We start from the raw sequence: 19,968 nt of genomic DNA, 5'->3' as shown, positions 1-19,968 counted from the left end.
TGGGGTTGGTGAGGCCTCCAGGGCTGTAGCCAGTTCATTGATAAAGATGTTGAAGAGCGTTGGGCTCAGGCTACAGCCTTGTCTGACCCCTCGGGCCTGTTGGAAGTATGCTGTCCTTTTCCCATTCACCTTCACACTGCACTGGTTTCCGGTGTAGGAGCTCTTGATGACGTCGTACGTTCTTCCTCCTATTCCACTCTCTAGGAGTTTTAGAAGTAGGCCTGGGTGCCATACTGAATCAAACGCCTTCTTAAAGTCCACGAAGCAGGCGAATATCTTGCCTCTTCTGGTGTTGTGGACGTGCGTCTTGATGAGGCTGTGCAGGGTGTAGATATGGTCTGTGGTGCGGTGGTTTGGCATGAACCCTGCTTGGCTCTTGCTGAGGACCCCGTGTTGTGTGAGGAAGGTGAGGATTCTGTTATTGATGATGCTGTTGAACAGTTTCCCCAGCTATGTGCTGCTGACGCAGATCCCTCTGTAGTTGTTGGGGTCATATTGGTCCCCATTCTTGTAGATGGGGGTTATGAGGCCTTTGTTCCAGTCTTGGGGGTGTATGTCAGTATATACAGTATATGTCTGTTAGAGATGAGCGAACACTGTTCCGAACAGCACGCTCCCATAGAAATGAATGGACGTAGCCGGCACGTGGGGGGTTAAGTGACCAACCGCCGGCAAAGTGTACGTGCCAGCTGCTTCCATTCATTTCTATAGGTGCGTGCTGTTCTGAACAGTGTTCGCTCATCTCTAATGTCTGTGTGTCCTGCAGTAACTCCTCACTTGCTTACACTGCCCTCTAGAGACACCACACGGAGCTACAAGGGGCCCTACCTTTACTATCTCACCCCTTGTACACTTGGGTGCACATATTCCGCCACCCCTGTGTGCTGTTGTTATAGATATTTTCTTTGGGGCGGTGGAGCAGATCTCCTGTTCACTCCCCCCTCCCCCAATCACATAGACATAACAAGCGCAGCCGCCCTCAGTCCAGCACAGGCGCTCGGGGAGACTACTGCGACCTGTCTGGGGTGAGACATCACATTGGGGAAGATGCCTGTGACTACAGCCCTCCTGACAGGGGCCACACCGGTGCTCACGGTCCTTATAGTCCTCCCAGGTAAGTCTATAACATTACTGATAGGAAACCATCAGCATGTCAGGAGCAATAATGTGTACGAGTATAATACAACCTGAGGTATATACAGTATATACTGGCCCAGAGCTCCAAATCAACAGGGGGATCTTAATACATAGAGATGATATAGTCACCACTAGGAGGAGCTCACTACATAAACAGTATAAAGTCACCACTAGGGGGAGCTCACTACATACAGATTATACAGTCACCACTAGGGGGAGCTCACTACATACAGATTATACAGTCACCACTAGGGGGAGCTCACTACATACAGATTATACAGTCACCACTAGGAGGAGCTCACTACATACAGATTATACAGTCACCACTAGGGGGAGCTCACTACATACAGATTATACAGTCACCACTAGGGAGAGCTCACTACATACAGATTATACAGTCACCACTAGGAGGAGCTCACTACATACAGATTATACAGTCACCACTAGGAGGAGCTCACTACATAAACAGTATAAAGTCACCACTAGGGGGAGCTCACTACATACAGATTATACAGTCACCACTAGGAGGAGCTCACTACATACAGATTATACAGTCACCACTAGGGGGAGCTCACTACATACAGATTATACAGTCACCACTAGGAGGAGCTCACTACATACAGATTATACAGTCACCACTAGAGGGAGCTCACTACATAGAGATAATACAGCCACCACTAGGAGGAGCTCACTACATACAGATTATACAGTCACCACTAGAGGGAGCTCACTACATACAGATTATACAGTCACCACTAGGGAGAGCTCACTACATACAGATTATACAGTCACCACTAGGAGGAGCTCACTACATACAGATTATACAGTCACCACTAGGAGGAGCTCACTACATAAACAGTATAAAGTCACCACTAGGGGGAGCTCACTACATACAGATTATACAGTCACCACTAGGAGGAGCTCACTACATACAGATTATACAGTCACCACTAGGGGGAGCTCACTACATACAGATTATACAGTCACCACTAGAGGGAGCTCACTACATACAGATTATACAGTCACCACTAGAGGAAGCTCACTACATACAGATTATACAGTCACCACTAGAGGAAGCTCACTACATACAGATTATACAGTCACCACTAGGGGGAGCTCACTACATACAGATTATACAGTCACCACTAGAGGGAGCTCACTACATACAGATTATACAGTCACCACTAGGAGGAGCTCACTACATACAGATTATACAGTCACCACTAGGGGGAGCTCACTACATACAGATTATACAGTCACCACTAGGAGGAGCTCACTACATACAGACTATACAGTCACCACTAGGGGGAGCTCACTACATACAGATTATACAGTCACCACTAGGGGGAGCTCACTACATACAGATTATACAGTCACCACTAGGAGGAGCTCACTACATAAAGATTATACAGTCACCACTAGAGGGAGCTCACTACATACAGATTATACAGTCACCACTAGAGGGAGCTCACTACATACAGATTATACAGTCACCACTAGGAGGAGCTTACTACATACAGATTATACAGTCACCACTAGAGGGAGCTCACTACATACAGATTATACAGTCACCACTAGAGGGAGCTCACTACATACAGATTATACAGTCACCACTAGAGGGAGCATACTAAATACAGATTATACAGTCACCACTAGGGGCAGCTCACTACATACAGATTATACAGTCACCACTGGGGGGAGCTCACTACATACAGATTATACAGTCACCACTAGAGGGAGCTCACTACATACAGATTATACAGTCACCACTAGGAGGAGCTCACTACATACAGATTATACAGTCACCACTAGGGGGAGCTCACTACATACAGATTATACAGTCACCACTAGGAGGAGCTCACTACATACAGATTATACAGTCACCACTAGGGGGAGCTCACTACATACAGATTATACAGTCACCACTAGGAGGAGCTCACTACTTACAGATTATACAGTCATCACTAGGGGGAGCTCACTACATACAGATTATACAGTCACCACTAGAGGGAGCATACTAAATACAGATTATACAGTCACCACTAGGGGCAGCTCACTACATACAGATTATACAGTCACCACTGGGGGGAGCTCACTACATACAGATTATACAGTCACCACTAGAGGGAGCTCACTACATACAGATTATACAGTCACCACTAGGAGGAGCTCACTACATACAGATTATACAGTCACCACTAGGGGGAGCTCACTACATACAGATTATACAGTCACCACTAGGGGGAGCTCACTACATACAGATTATACAGTCACCACTAGGAGGAGCTCACTACATACAGATTATACAGTCACCACTAGGGGGAGCTCACTACATACAGATTATACAGTCACCACTAGGAGGAGCTCACTACTTACAGATTATACAGTCATCACTAGGGGGAGCTCACTACATACAGATTATACAGTCACCACTAGAGGGAGCATACTAAATACAGATTATACAGTCACCACTAGGGGCAGCTCACTACATACAGATTATACAGTCACCACTGGGGGGAGCTCACTACATACAGATTATACAGTCACCACTAGAGGGAGCTCACTACATACAGATTATACAGTCACCACTAGGAGGAGCTCACTACATACAGATTATACAGTCACCACTAGGGGGAGCTCACTACATACAGATTATACAGTCACCACTAGGAGGAGCTCACTACATACAGATTATACAGTCACCACTAGGGGGAGCTCACTACATACAGATTATACAGTCACCACTAGGAGGAGCTCACTACTTACAGATTATACAGTCATCACTAGGGGGAGCTCACTACATACAGATTATACAGTCACCACTAGGAGGAGCTCACTACATACAGATTATACAGTCACCACTAGGGGGAGCTCACTACATACAGATTATACAGTCACCACTAGGAGGAGCTCACTACATACAGATTATACAGTCACCACTAGGGGGAGCTCACTACATACAGATTATACAGTCACCACTAGGAGGAGCTCACTACATAAAGATTATACAGTCACCACTAGAGGGAGTTCACTACATACAGATTATACAGTCACCACTAGGGGGAGCTCACTACATACAGATTATACTGTCACCACTAGGAGGAGCTCACTACATAAAGATTATACAGTCACCACTAGGAGGAGCTCACTACATACAGATTATACAGTCACCACTAGAGGGAGCTCACTACATACAGATTATACAGTCACCACTAGGAGGAGCTCACTACATACAGATTATACAGTCACCACTAGGGGGAGCTCACTACATACAGATTATACAGTCACCACTAGAGGGAGCTCACTACATACAGATTATACAGTCACCACTAGGGGGAGCTCACTACATACAGATTATACAGTCACCACTAGGAGGAGCTCACTACATACAGATTATACAGTCACCACTAGAGGGAGCTCACTACATACAGATTATACAGTCACCACTAGGAGGAGCTCACTACATACAGATTATACAGTCACCACTAGGGGGAGCTCACTACATACAGATTATACAGTCACCACTAGAGGGAGCTCACTACATACAGATTATACAGTCACCACTAGGGGGAGCTCACTACATACAGATTATACAGTCACCACTAGGAGGAGCTCACTACATACAGATTATACAGTCACCACTAGGAGGAGCTCACTACATACAGATTATACAGTCACCACTAGGGGGAGCTCACTACATACAGATTATACAGTCACCACTAGCGGGAGCTCACTACATACAGATTATACAGTCACCACTAGGAGGAGCACACTACATACAGATTATACAGTCACCACTAGGGGGAGCTCACTACGTACAGATTATACAGTCACCACTAGGAGGAGCTCACTACATACAGATTATACAGTCACCACTAGGAGGAGCTCACTACGTACAGATTATACAGCCACCACTAGGAGGAGCTCACTACATACAGATTATACAGTCACCACTAGGGGGAGCTCACTACATACAGATTATACAGCCACCACTAGGAGGAGCTCACTACATACAGATTATACAGTCACCACTAGGGGGAGCTCACTACATACAGATTATACAGTCACCACTAGGGGGAGCTCACTACGTACAGATTATACAGTCACCACTAGGAGGAGCTCACTACATACAGATTATACAGTCACCAGTAGGAGGAGCTCACTACGTACAGATTATACAGTCACCACTAGGAGGAGCTCACTACATACAGATTATACAGTCACCACTAGGAGGAGCTCACTACGTACAGATTATACAGCCACCACTAGGAGGAGCTCACTACATACAGATTATACAGTCACCACTAGGGGGAGCTCACTACATACAGATTATACAGCCACCACTAGGAGGAGCTCACTACATACAGATTATACAGTCACCACTAGGGGGAGCTCACTACATACAGATTATACAGTCACCACTAGGGGGAGCTCACTACATACAGATTATACAGTCACCACTAGGAGGAGCTCACTATATACAGATTATACAGTCACCACTAGGAGGAGCTCACTACATACAGATTATACAGTCACCACTAGGGGGAGCTCACTACATACAGATTATACAGTCACCACTAGGGGGAGCTCACTACATACAGATTACACAGTCACCACTAGGAGGAGCTCACTACATACAGATTATACAGTCACCACTAGGAGGAGCTCACTACATACAGATTATACAGTCAGCAGTAGGAGGAGCTCACTATATACAGATTATACAGTCACCACTAGGGGGAGCTCACTACATACAGATTATACAGTCACCACTAGGGGGAGCTCACTACATACAGATTATACAGTCACCACTAGGAGGAGCTCACTACATACAGATTACACAGTCACCACTAGAGGGATCTCACTACATACAGATTATACAGTCACCACTAGGAGGAGCTCACTACATACAGATTATACAGTCACCACTAGGAGGAGTTCACTACATACAGATTATACAGTCACCTCTAGAGGGAGCTCACTACATACAGATTATACAGTCACCACTTGGGGGAGCTCACTACATACAGATTATACAGTCACCACTAGGGGGAGCTCACTACATACAGATTATACAGTCACCACTAGGGGGAGCTCACTACATACAGATTATACAGTCACCACTAGGGGGAGCTCACTACATACAGATTATACAGTCACCACTAGGGGGAGCTCACTGCATACAGATTATACAGTCACCACTAGGGGGAGCTCACTACATACAGATTATACAGTCACCACTAGGAGGAGCTCACTACATACAGATTATACAGTCACTACTAGGAGGAGCTCACTACATACAGATTATACAGTCACCACTTGGTTGGAGCTCACTACATACAGATTATACAGTCACCACTTGGGGGAGCTCACTACATACAGATTATACAGTCACCACTAGGGGGAGCTCACTACCTACAAATTATACAGTCACCACTAGGGAGAGCTCACTACATACAGATTATACAGTCACCACTAGGGGAAGCTCACTACATACAGATTATACAGTCACCACTAGAGGGAGCTCACTACATACAGATTATACAGTCACCACTAGAGGGAGCTCACTACATACAGATTATACAGTCACTACTAGGAGGAGCTCACTACATACAGATTATACAGTCACCACTTGGTTGGAGCTCACTACATACAGATTATACAGTCACCACTTGGGGGAGCTCACTACATACAGATTATACAGTCACCACTAGAGGGAGCTCACTACATAGAGATAATACAGTCAGCACTAGGAGGAGCTCACTACATACAGATTATACAGTCACCACTAGGGGGAGCTCACTACATACAGATTATACAGTCACCACTTGGGGGAGCTCACTACATACAGATTATACAGTCACCACTAGGAGGAGCTCACTACATACAGATTATACAGTCACCACTTGGGGGAGCTCACTACATACAGATTATACAGTCACCACTAGAGGGAGCTCACTACATACAGATTATACAGTCACCACTAGGAGGAGCTCACTACATACAGATTATACAGTCACCACTAGAGGGAGCTCACTACATACAGATTATACAGTCACCACTAGGAGGAGCTCACTACATACAGATTATACAGTCACCACTACGGGGCGCTCACTACATACAGATTATACAGTCACCACTAGGAGGAGCTCACTACATACAGATTATACAGTCACCACTAGGGGGAGCTCACTACATACAGATTATACAGTCACCACTAGGGGGAGCTCACTACATACAGATTATACAGTCACCACTAGGAGGAGCTCACTACATACAGATTATACAGTCACCACTAGGGGGCGCTCACTACATACAGATTATACAGTCACCACTAGGAGGAGCTCACTACATACAGATTATACAGTCACCACTAGAGGGAGCTCACTACATAGAGATAATACAGTCACCACTGTAGATACTGTTCCTAGCGCTGGCTTTTTGTATTGTCAGTGAAATATAACATCTCCGCTGACGTCATACACTCAGTCCATACATTTTGCCTCTTTCTTATATTGAGCACCAGCCTGCTCTATGGGGTGTCTCAGATTCCTCCTCCTATAGGTAGATGTTTGTTCTTCTAATATCATATCTACATCCTTGTCTATAACTAGATACTGTATCCAACCAGTGACTACTCTGGTACATTATAATATTTGTGTCTCCTGCTCTGCCCCAACCACCATATCCTGGATATAGAACACGCTCGGTATCTGTGTCATGGAAAGAGGAACAGGAAGCACCTGCTGGCCTCATATGTATCATGTGCACCTCCCTAGAGAGTCCAGCGGTCGCAATGAGGGCGCCGTCACGCATCAACTTTTTCCCTTTTTTGATGTGTGTGAACATTTTTACCCATCCATTTATTAATAAGTTGCCACAAAAAACCTGAAAGATATTACAATAATGTTACCAGGAATTCTTAGTTTATAATCTAAACCTCAGCAAGGAGATGTGGACTGTGGTGTGAGAACCAGGAGTAGCACTACAAGTACCAGATGGAGTATCTAGCGGGGGTGTCAGGACATGGCCACGAACAGGCTGAGGTCAGAACCAAATGTAACTGAGGAGAAACCTCCAATAAATGGTGGTCAGAGATGGAGATAGACATTAGGTATCTGGTGGTCAGAGATGGAGATAGACATTAGATATCTGGTGGTCAGAGATGGAGATAGACATTAGATATCTGGTGGTCAGAGATGGTGATAGACATTAGATATCTGGTGGTCAGAGATGGAGATAGACATTAGATATCTGGTGGTCAGAGATGGAGATGGACATTAGATATCTGGTGGTCAGAGATGGAGATAGACATTAGATATCTGTTGGTCAGAGATGGAGATAGACATTAGATATCTGGTGGTCAGAGATGGTGATAGACATTAGATATCTGGTGGTCAGAGATGGAGATAGACATTAGATATCTGGTGGTCAGAGATGGTGATAGACATTAGATATCTAGTGGTCAGAGATGGAGATAGACATTAGATATCTGTTGGTCAGAGATGGAGATGGACATTAGATATCTGGTGGTCAGAGATCTTGATAGACATTAGATATCTGGTGGTCAGAGATGGAGATGGACATTAGATATCTGGTGGTCAGAGATGGAGATGGACATTAGATATCTGGTGGTCAGAGATGGAGATAGACATTAGATATCTGGTGGTCAGAGATGGAGATGGACATTAGATATCTGGTGGTCAGAGATGGAGATAGACATTAGATATCTGTTGGTCAGAGATGGAGATAGACATTAGATATCTGGTGGTCAGAGATGGTGATAGACATTAGATATCTAGTGGTCAGAGATGGAGATAGACATTAGATATCTGTTGGTCAGAGATGGAGATGGACATTAGATATCTGGTGGTCAGAGATCTTGATAGACATTAGATATCTGGTGGTCAGAGATGGAGATGGACATTAGATATCTGGTGGTCAGAGATGGAGATGGACATTAGATATCTGTTGGTCAGAGATGGACATTAGATATCTGTTGGTCAGAGATGGAGATGGACATTAGATATCTGGTGGTCAGAGATCTTGATAGACATTAGATATCTGGTGGTCAGAGATGGAGATGGACATTAGATATCTGTTGGTCAGAGATGGAGATGGACATTAGATATCTGGTGGTCAGAGATCTTGATAGACATTAGATATCTGGTGGTCAGAGATGGAGATAGACATTAGATAATTGTATCTATGACCCCACCCTGAGCCCATAGAGTTCACACTGGTCTATGCTACATATGTATGTACAGACCATATCAAGCTTCTCTGAATTATTTTTCCACAGTTGCGGGCTGGGGTCTGGAGATGAAGTGGGTGCCCACCTCAGTATCCATATACCTTGGAGAAGACGCGAGGATTCCTTGTAACTTCCACAGGGAGATCCAGGAGCAGGTGGACGTCTCCTGGGTCCTGATCCGCCGGGTGGCTAACAAGAGCGATAACATGTCCTTCATGGAAACCCGAGAGATCACTCTACCAGTCACCACACAAACCCTGTCCATCCGCAAGGCAAAGAAAAGTGACAGCGGCCTGTATCTGTGCACCGTGACCGCAGGAGACACAACCCTTAAGTCCTGCGGGACCTACCTACGAGTGAGGGGTGAGTAGTACGCATTGGGCAGTGAGCACTAACTCGTTGAGATTGGAGCCAAAGATGAGTCCAGGAGGTCACAGATAAAGCCAAATCAGCACCAGGAAGGGTCACCAGGAAAGTAAGCAAGAAATCAGGGGAATGGTATCGGGAGCGACTACAAGGAGACAGAGCCAGAAAGCCTAAGTAATCACAGGCAGGTAATCCATGTCAGGTTACAGACCCCGCCTCAGACCAGGATTGGATGATGGAGTACAACCCTGATTGGTTCTGAATCTCACAGACCCAGCCAAAGTGTCACTGGGGGGTCATAGCAACCTTATAGCCATACACAATCTCCCCCAGCAGTGCAGCACAATGTCAGAGAAAACCATGTAATGTCTAATTCCTCCTGTGGAGGCGCTGCAGGAGAACTGAAAATTTGCTGAAAGTTCCCTCACACCACAACTATGGCTTGTTGTCATGTAGTCCCATCATTGGGGAGAGGGGGGGGGGAAGAAAAATGTTCGTCCTGGGTGAGAAAAACATGTCCATAGCTTGTGCGTGGTCTTGTTCTTCTGACCCATTTCTTCGCTGTAGCCAAATTACAGCCCATGGACAGGGGTGGCGCTGTTTTTTGGCATGTTTTCTCTGGACAACCCCTTTAATTCCCTCCAATGATGGGACTACGGGACTGTGTGGGGCTATATCCTGTGCTGTACATGTGACCGCCCTCTTGTGTACATTCACGGTATTAACCTTCTGCTTTTTTATGTTTCAGAGACTTTCTCTCTCTTGTTCTTTAATGTTGCGGAAGCGACAAAAAACAGACTGATCACGGCAGAGGGAATCATCCTGCTCCTGTGCGCCATCATCCCCAGCGCCCTCCTTCTCTATAAGGTAGGCAGTCCCTTATGGATTTACAACATGCCCAATCTTTCTCCTTTGGGACTATTGGTCTCCGCCCTTTGAGGTTACATATCTCTCTTATTGTATCTCTTATGTATCTTCTATGCTATTATTTACTATATTTCATATATATCTAACATTAGATCTCATGTTATATCTCTTATATGTCTCATATATATCTCCTACTATATCTCATCTAGCTCATATTGTATCTTACATATAACTCAAATTCTATCTAATATTAGATACAATATATCTCCTTACAATATTGAGGGATACACAGCTACACAATAGTCCTTCCCCCAACATAGCAGAGGAAGATGAAAGTGACAAACACATTGCACTCAGCTTCTGTCATAGGGAGAACCATGTAGCAATATATAGCTGCAGAGTTCTCTCTCTTCCTGCCTACGTGATCCGTACAAGGCAGCAAGTGAAGCTGAAAACTATGCCGACATTGTTCCCCTCTTTTGTTATAGAGAACTTCGCAGAGAGTTCTAAGTATTATAGAGAGACTTGTGCAGAGATGTACAGCTATTATACAGAGACTTATAACTGTTATAGAGAGACTTGTGCAGGGATTTACAGCTTTACAGTTCTCCCGCTCTCCCTGCTTCCATCGATACTTGCAGGGCATCAAGGAAACAGAATATGATGTGCAAAATGTGCTCATCTTCTGTCATGAAGAGAACTGTGCAAAGGTATATAGATGCAGAGTTCTCTGTCTCCCTTTCCTACATAATCCCGTGATCAGTGCAGGGCAGCAGCGGGAGCTGTAAGTGATGTGCACATCATATTTAGCTTCTTCAGAGGACACATCCCTGCAGCCCATGACGGTAAGAACATCTCCTATTATGTAATGAGCTCATCTTCATGAAACTACCATGTTTGAGACATGGATCATTGAGGAAGGTTGTCCTGGGGAATAGAAAGAAAGGCACTAGGGATTGGGGCAGAAGACTTGCTCAGGGGCGTAGCAGAGGTATCAACCACTACTGGACTCTAGAGCATTGGGGGGCCCAAAGGCCTCTGTACAACAAGAAGTTAAGTCTTATAGATAGTACATGGTAGTGGTCCACATATTTCACTGGACTTGCTGTGTTGTTATGAATGAATTGTATAGTGACATAAATCCATCAAACCCCCCCTCCCCATTAGTCTGTAAACCCTGTACATACGGGCGGGTGTGGCGGTGATCGGCAGGGTCGCGGGTTTTAGAACTTCCTCTTTGTCGACATTTACAAGGTTGCCGGATATCATTACATGTCTCATACATGGAGATTTACAGAAATGTTGCCCTTACTTGGTATCTACATACATAAAAGTTTCTTGTTGGTGTCCCTCTGACAACCCGCACCCTCGGCACATGCCCAGTTGCCTCATCCTAGCTACACCCCTGGATAAAGCCATTTCATGCATTCTTATTAGTGTGGTAACATTGTCTTCTTCCGGTGCTCCAATGTTCCTTGAGTTTCTTCAGCTTCTGACCTTCATACTTGATCTTGATGGGCCAATTCTCTTGGTTTGCGCCATACGGCACAGTCACATTTCCATGAAAGGTCCATGGTCAGGGCTTACTAGTAGAACCACTTGTGAGATTTGTTTTGGGAATATTCTCGGGGTTATCCTGTTCAGTCCAAACTGGAAGTGCCATTTTATATTCGGGGGGTCTCATCAGACCCATTGGAAATAAAAAGACTCATCTTCTCTGGGCGTCTGGTCTTCTGGCAGTCTTCAGACCCTTCTTGTCTTGCTATACCCTTACTAGACTCTGTATTATAATAATAGTTCGAAGGTGACAAACTCCAAAAATTTTGGAAATTTTGGTAAAATTTGTAAGGAACCCAAATAATTATGGAGCGGCTCACTCATCTCTACTTAGTAGACTGTATGTCCCATTCACGTTCTGGGAATGTAAAGTACGATGTCGCAGCGATTTTACCCGGACGTCCCTATAAAGCTATAGACAACCTCCCCCAGTCTAGAATGGCTGATAACAGAGAACAACAGACTACATTACACTGTTCAGATCATGTAGGTAAGGCAGCCTAGTTATCAAATATATCCGACATCCTCATGCGTCAAGTTGTTGCAAATTGTATCTATCTGTTTCGGCCACAACCAATACGGCCACCAATGGAGCCTCCAACACCAAAGTACTCCGTTATTAAAGGCCTTGTTCAATGGAGTCCACATGTTCTGTTAGGGCATATTGACATGACGTCCACGTACCCATCTGCGTGGTCACCTTGTACTAGTCAGTTTCACCTGCAGGGGGTGCCATACAGTTTCAGCCATATTGGTCGCCACCACCTTCCGCCGAGATATCTAAGTAATGATTGAACTTGACAGAGGAGGATGAGGTTATTTTATTTTAGAGATATTCTACGTTCTAGATTGTAAGTGACCCCCATTAGGTTTTCACGGTGTTAAGAGAATTCTCCCCATTCCTGTCTTATAGCGGTGTCGGCTGGCAGAAGTGCACAAGCGTATATGGGAAGCTTATTCCACGGCAGACAAAGCCAACACAAATGAGTACACGTCCTTGACCACCGTAGAGCTGTTGGGAATCCAAGGGGCCCATGCCACAATGTAACCCGGCGCCGGAGTGTTAGAGCAGCGTTCTCAGCTTCCCCATGGACAGTCTTCTTTATTGGCGTCATCTCCCAGACCTACATGTCTAAAAAGCTTGAGGCCAAAGTCGGAACCACTGAGAGGTCTCTAAGGGGTTGTCTGGTGTCCCATCAATGGACGATTGGCCATAATCCATCATGTAGGGCAGCTACAAAATCATCTCAGGACTAGAGATGACCAAGCAAATTTTCTCATTCTCCAAAAATGTGGGGAAATTTTGGGATCTTGCCACCCATGAATCACTAGTATACTCAGGTTACTCTCCGGTGTATGATACCAGAGGAGGTGCAGAGACCTAATAAGCATAAGTCCCTCACCTCTGCTGGGCTTTCTCAGTCATCTTCTGGCCTCCTATGTGACATCATGGGTCATGGGCGACACTTGTATCTAAGCTTTATGATGCGGACATGGTCTACATGACCACCAAGGTCCAATCTCTGGTCTCAGCCATTCCTCGGACTCAGGAGTCCAGAAAACAATGGGAGAGGACCATGAGGGAACCCAACAGAGGTGCGGGAAGGTGGGGACCTCCACTTATTATACTCCGTCGTGAGACTTCCAGTTCAGATGGGTGGACCTCCGCCTGTGGACTGTCCAATGTACAGTGTCCAGGGGGACAATAGTGTGAATTGGGCACCAGCACGTATGTTACATAGCACCAATGTCTCTCCTATAAGTCCTCTATCCGCCATATAGACTGTCTCTCCCTCTGGAAGACCCGACACATCCCTGCATTATACAGCCATGTCCTCCTTCACATCTCTACGCTTGTACCAGCGACAAAGAAATAAAACACATTTTTGTGGTCATTTTTTTGTGAATTTATTTGTTTAGAAGAAATAAAACCCGGTGCCCTCCATAATGTCTCATTTCCTAATTTGTCAGGTCTATGGAGTGGGCCGAGTCTAATGGGTGGAACCTAAAGCTCTTGGTCAGAGAAGGTGCTGGGAAACCATCTGTGTTGACGATCTCTTTAAGCCCACAATGGATCACGCCATGTTCTAGAGTTGTGCAGACCTTTGGGATTGGAACCCAAATATCTGACTTTGGTGGCCGTGCAGTGTCTGATGTGAATATGGTTACCAGTAATATTACATAATATCTTCCAATGTTACATTGTACTTCTATTAGTTTCTGGGTCTTTATATGATACCTCTTTACATATATAACAGTTCATGGTACTACCCTGATAATTTATGTCCCAAATCCCTATTCTAGACTATGGAGGTCCTGCCATTGACCCTCCACAGCCACCAAACATGAGACACAAGGACAGACCACCAGTGACATCATGGACAAGATGAGCTCAAGGAGCAATGACCAAGTCTCCATGGTTAGGTTAGGCACCTGAATCTTACACCATTTCCATCTTCTTTCCAGCCTAGAAGATGTCTTCTATACTGAGGGACATATAGTGTGACATATACTGGAAACAGATCTCCTTTACATCTGAAAAACAAAATATATATATATATATATATATATATATATATATATATATATAAAAAAAACATTATCATATGTGAATGAGCCACCATGATGGCCACTCATGTAAAGAAGGAACATTTGTAGATATATTTCACAAAAATAAATCATCAGATCTAGCAATGGTCTTCCACTGGCAGAACCATGACAAGAGACCATCAGTTTCGGGCTAATAGGGGTCATTTACTCTAGCCCTAAGATTGTGGGCCTTCACCAATCCTCCCACCACCACAGCTACAACATCTACTCTCACTTGGTGGATCATCTAGAACATAAGTCATCTACTCTGTAGGTCATCCAGAACACAAGACATCTATATTGTTGGTTATCTAGAACATAGATTATGTAAAATGCATATCATCTAGAACATAGGTCATCTAGATTGTATATAATCTACTACATATTATCTATACTGTATGTTATCTATAACATAGGTTATCTGCTCTGTAGGTCATCCAGAAAACAAGACATCTATATTGTAGGCTATCTAGAACATGGATTATGTAAAATGTAGGTCATCTAAAACATAGGTCATCTAGATTGTATGCTATCTAGATCACAGATCGTCTATACTGTAGGTTATCTAAAGCAGAGGTCATCTAGAAACCTTCAATCCTGAAATCAGTATTAGAGGAATCTGGACCACGTGGGAGAACCATCCAGTGGATTATGTTTTCGTCAATGTTGATGCTGGTGGAGATGTTCTCTCATGTGTGGTCACCACAAGTGACAGATCTCAATTAGAGATTAGATTAGAGATTACATCTTGGCCTCATCTTTGTAGGTCATCTATGCTGTAGGTTATCTAGAACATAGATTATCAAGACTGTAGGCCATCTAGAAGCCTATGGTGTTAGCTTCTTCTTGCCAGTAGATAAGTCTATGTTGCCGGTTCCCTATTCACTAACTGCTCCATCCACAGCTGAGGTTCCTTAATGCAGCCTGTAGTCCGATCTTCTATCATTGACTCTTTGTCTTCCAACAGAAACGTCTGGACAATTTGAGCTCAATGTCTTTGAAAGAAGCCGAAGGAGAGAATCTTTACGAGGTAAGAATTGGTTGAGGTCCAGACGTATAATAACACTGATATTCATCTTCCCTCACCTCTGCTGGGCCCCTCATGGCCTCCATTGATCCCTCTGGATCTTCTTCTGGGACCTTCTGGTCTCCTGGGTGAGGTCATGGGCACCAAGGGACCATTGAGGTGATGTCATGTCAGGCATCAGGTCCAATGACATCACCCAGGAGGCCAGAAGAGTGGCGGGAAGGTGAGTATAAATGTTTGGTATATTTCCCCACCTCCTCTGGATCTCCACTCCATAGAGACCCCAGAGTATAAAGGGGATTCATCGCTGGCCAAACCCAAAAGATTTGTGTTCAGGTGGAGCCCAAAACTTTTGGAAAAGTCCTGATGAGTCCAGTTCAGTCTGTCCCAGTTCCATACTGGTTTACTATTCCCCAATAACCCCATTAATATCTTCTTTCACTTTTAAAAGGGACTTAACTTGGAGGACTGTTCCATGTATGAAGACATCTCTCGTGGTCTACAGGCCACCTATGAAGATGTGGGCACCTTGAGAATAACAGACCTTCAGCTGGAGAAACCCTGAAACCTGAAGATGATAAGGGATCATCAGAAGCCATCAGATGGATTGTGTCTTCATCACTGGTGACACTGGTGGAGATTACCTCCATAGTAGTCACCACAAGTGACGGGTCTCGACTAGAGATTAGCTCTCGGCCTCGTCTTGTTATACGCTCTTGTATTATTATACGGCTCTGTCTTGTTTGTCTGTGTAATCTTATCGTAGTGGATTTGCCCAGTTTCCAGTTGATCAATACATTGTGACCTACAGGAGTTGTCTAGGAATTTTTTTATGGCCAGTCCTTAGGATAGTGTATAAAAAAAATTCCAAGACAATCCCTTTAAGGAGAGGAGTCCTCCTGTCCACAGCAGAGAGCGGTTACAACGAGAGTCTCTGGCTCTGGAGGACCTGTCCTCCATCGTACAGACCACCCACTACCATGCAATGCCTCGTCTTTCCTGGTGGTGGCGCTACAGGGAGACAAAACACTGAAATGCTTCAAGGGATTGTCCAGTCTTATGTAAATAAAGTATCTGCACGGCCTGATGGAATGTTCTAACTTTTTGTCTTCCAACTTGTAACTATTATCAAGTTCTGTCAGTGAATGTAAAAAATGGGAGGGGCCAGATTCATTTTTAATCAAAGGGGTTACCCCATCCATCATGATAGCCCGGTGCAGAGCCAAACAGTCAGACACAGGGACACGAAACTGTAGCAAACAAACATCAAAATAAATAAAGCTTCAGGTCAGGTACAGAATAAGCAAAATAAAATCCAGCCTTAACTTCAGGCAAAACGGCAAAGAAAATCCTGCTTGCCCGAGCACTAACTAAACAGTAAAACGCTAACTATACATGGGGCTTACAACCAACCACAAAAGCAAACAAAATAGCACAGTACAGTCTCATCAGACTCAGTATCTCAGGACAGACCCAGGCGCCTCCTCTCGCTCCTTGGATCTGCTCTGAAGTGCAAGCTCTGCAGTCTTTTCTGGCCCAGTAATGAGCCCAGGACTCACACCCGGGGCTGAGGCCTATGAAAGACCTGCCCTGGACTACACATAAGTCAGGAATCTGGGGGAGATATAGCAGGACTCCAGCACTCTGCCTCACTTTCTCACAGTATATATATATATATATACAGTATATATATGTGTCTATATATATGTGTATGTGTCTATATATATATATATATATATATATATATATGTATGTGTGTATATATATATATATATATATATATATATATATATATATATATATGGCTCCATTTTCCATAATTTCTCTCATAATCCTTTCTGGCTTTAGGCTCATCTGTATTCTTCCTTTATCTCAGTGGATTTGCCTATAATCAGGGAATGTGTCTGGCATCAATGTAAAGGGAATCCTCAATCTCAGGTGTGTGCGGCCTTGTCTATACATAAGCAGGATGACCCCCACACAGTGTTATATGCTCCGCAGGGGCTGCACACAGTATGGTATGCTTATAGTGGCCCCACACAGTATTACATGCTCCACAGTGGCCCCACACAGTATTATATTCTCCACAGTGTACCCAACACAGTATTATATGCTCCACAGTGTACCCAACACAGTATTATATGCTCCGCAGGGGCTGCACACATTATGGTGTGCTTACAGTGGCCCCCCACGGTATTATATGCTCCACAATGGCCCAACACAGTATTATATGTTCCACATTGGCCCCACACAGTATTATATGCTCCACAGTGGCCCTACACAGTATTATATGCTCCACAGTGGCCCCACACAGTATTATATGCTCCACAGTGGCCCCACACAGTATTATATGCTCCGCAGTGGCCCAATAAAGTATTATATGCTCCACTGTGGACCCAACACAGTATTGCATGCTCTGCAGTGACCCTCACACAGTATTATGTGCAGAGAGTGGTGCCCACACAGTATTATATGCTCCATAGTGGCCCCACACAGTATTATATGCTCCACAGTGGCCATCACTCAGTATTATATGCTCCATAGTGGCCCCACACAGTATTATATGCTCCACAGTGGCCATCACTCAGTATTATATATTCCACAGTGGCCCCACACAGTATTATATGCTCCCAAGAGCCCCCCACACCAGGATCGGTGCTATTTTCACACTCTGGGGTCTCCTCACACCCTAGAGTATAATAAATAGAGGCCCAGTCTTCAGTCTGTCCGCCCTTCTTTCCATCCTCTTTGGTCTTCTTCTCTCCGACAACTGAGGTTAAGTTCCCCAGACGTCATTGCTAGAGCCTATGATGGGACCTCAGTGGTCACGTGGGGTGCAATGATGTCATTACGCTGCCCATTGGGGCCGCTGGGGCCCGATCACAGTGAGGCCTGGTACCTGGTCACCAGCTGGAAGAGCGCCGGAGCGGATACTGAGTCCAGGACAGGTGAGTATAAATCTTGTGTTATTCTGTGTCACCTCCCCCGGCCCCTTTCCAATAACACTAGGTATAGCGGTCGGGGGAGCAGAATTTCCCTGACTCCTGTCCTGATGGTCTGTGGCCCCGCTCATGTCCAGCTGGCCGCGGGCCCCATATTGCTCCGAGCACCTCGAGCGACCGCGATCGTTATGCTACTGTCAGCAGGTCCGGACACCGCAAGAAATCCCAGGAACATTAATGGCAGAACCTTCTAATAGACCTGGGCGATGTTCACACAGGACACAAGGGCTGAAAAACACAGCCCCAGGCCAGAGCAGGATTTACTGAAGTGTGAACCTAGCCCAAAAATGGAGGCCACGTCCAATAGCCGTACATGGGGGATGTTATATACAATCTACATTATACAGAGTATAGGTGAACTGTATACATCTATTCCGACCCCGGGAATTACACGTGGGGCCCCCCAGAGACGGAACTAAGGACCCTGAGGGAAGCGTTCGGCACCCCGGCCCTGAACCTGCACCGCACCACCAACCCCATCCATCAGCTGGCGCAGTGGCCAAGTGGTAAGGCGTCGGTCTCGTAAACCGAAGATCACGGGTTCAATCCCCGTCTGTGCCTGAGGTTTTAACAATGACTAATATTATAAACCTTTATCAGAGAGCGCCCCCTATAGTACAGCCCGACACACTACAATACAGTACAGTGAAAATACACCGCCCAGTATATCGCAGGAATCTCCTGTATACTGTGTGTACAGCGTAGCAGGGATGTCCCAGCCCCCACACATTTCTTGTAACGCCCGCCATACTTCTGACCGGATCTCCATTCTAGTGCATTGTTCGGTGCACCGTTTTGCATACTAAGCTCCGCCTGTAACCTGCTCCATGTTCTCAGCACTTTATGGATGACAAATGTCACCGAACCCCTCAGCCGTCCAAGCGCTATATCCCAAGCAGGCCTGATGTCACTGATGTGGCCCTTGGCTAGACACATGGGGTGTGCGGGGGACACATGTGCCCTCTTATGGGGGTTCTGTCCAGCGATCCGTCTCTCACATTGTTCTTTGTTTTGTTTTTTTTTAAAAGTTAATCAATTTACCTAATAATCCAAATTTGTGATGGGAGGGGGGAGGGGGTGTATGGTCCAGTAGGGCAGACCCATGAGAGAACATCGTACTACACACTGCCCCCTATTGTCTGCTTAAGAGCATAACATGGTGCCAAGGT

At 45.2% G+C, this 19,968-nt stretch overlaps 1 protein-coding gene and 1 non-coding gene across 2 annotated transcripts; both read left to right on the top strand.

Annotated features, from left to right (window-relative positions):
* Window positions 1-995: 995 nt before the first annotated feature.
* CD79A (CD79a molecule) lies at window positions 996-16,362 on the top strand. Its single transcript, XM_075278957.1, has 5 exons — window positions 996-1,114; window positions 9,440-9,754; window positions 10,506-10,624; window positions 15,738-15,800; window positions 16,249-16,362. Exons 1-5 carry the CDS (start codon window positions 1,048-1,050, stop codon window positions 16,360-16,362), a joined length of 678 nt encoding a protein of 225 aa, XP_075135058.1. The 5' UTR covers window positions 996-1,047.
* Window positions 16,363-19,288: 2,926 nt separating this feature from the next.
* On the top strand, window positions 19,289-19,360 carry TRNAT-CGU (transfer RNA threonine (anticodon CGU)). The gene has a single exon. It is a non-coding gene; the product is annotated as a tRNA-Thr (tRNA).
* The last annotated feature ends 608 nt before the right edge of the window (window positions 19,361-19,968 follow it).

Source organism: Leptodactylus fuscus, chromosome 6, assembly GCF_031893055.1.
Source record: "Leptodactylus fuscus isolate aLepFus1 chromosome 6, aLepFus1.hap2, whole genome shotgun sequence".
NCBI classification, from domain to species: Eukaryota; Metazoa; Chordata; class Amphibia; order Anura; family Leptodactylidae; genus Leptodactylus; species Leptodactylus fuscus.
Note: the sequence above shows the minus strand (reverse complement) of the source record. Positions and strands in the feature narration are given on the sequence as shown.

What these genes read in the sequence shown, in the direction of transcription:
- CD79A (XM_075278957.1), top strand. Translation starts at nt 1,048, where the DNA reads ATGCCTGTGACTACAGCCCTCCTGACAGGGGCCACACCGGTGCTCACG. An exon ending in GACCTACCTACGAGTGAGGG is followed by an intron (nt 9,755 to 10,505) that starts GTGAGTAGTACG and finishes TTTATGTTTCAG; the next exon opens with AGACTTTCTCTCTCTTGTTC. An exon ending in GCGCCCTCCTTCTCTATAAG is followed by an intron (nt 10,625 to 15,737) that starts GTAGGCAGTCCC and finishes GTCTTCCAACAG; the next exon opens with AAACGTCTGGACAATTTGAG.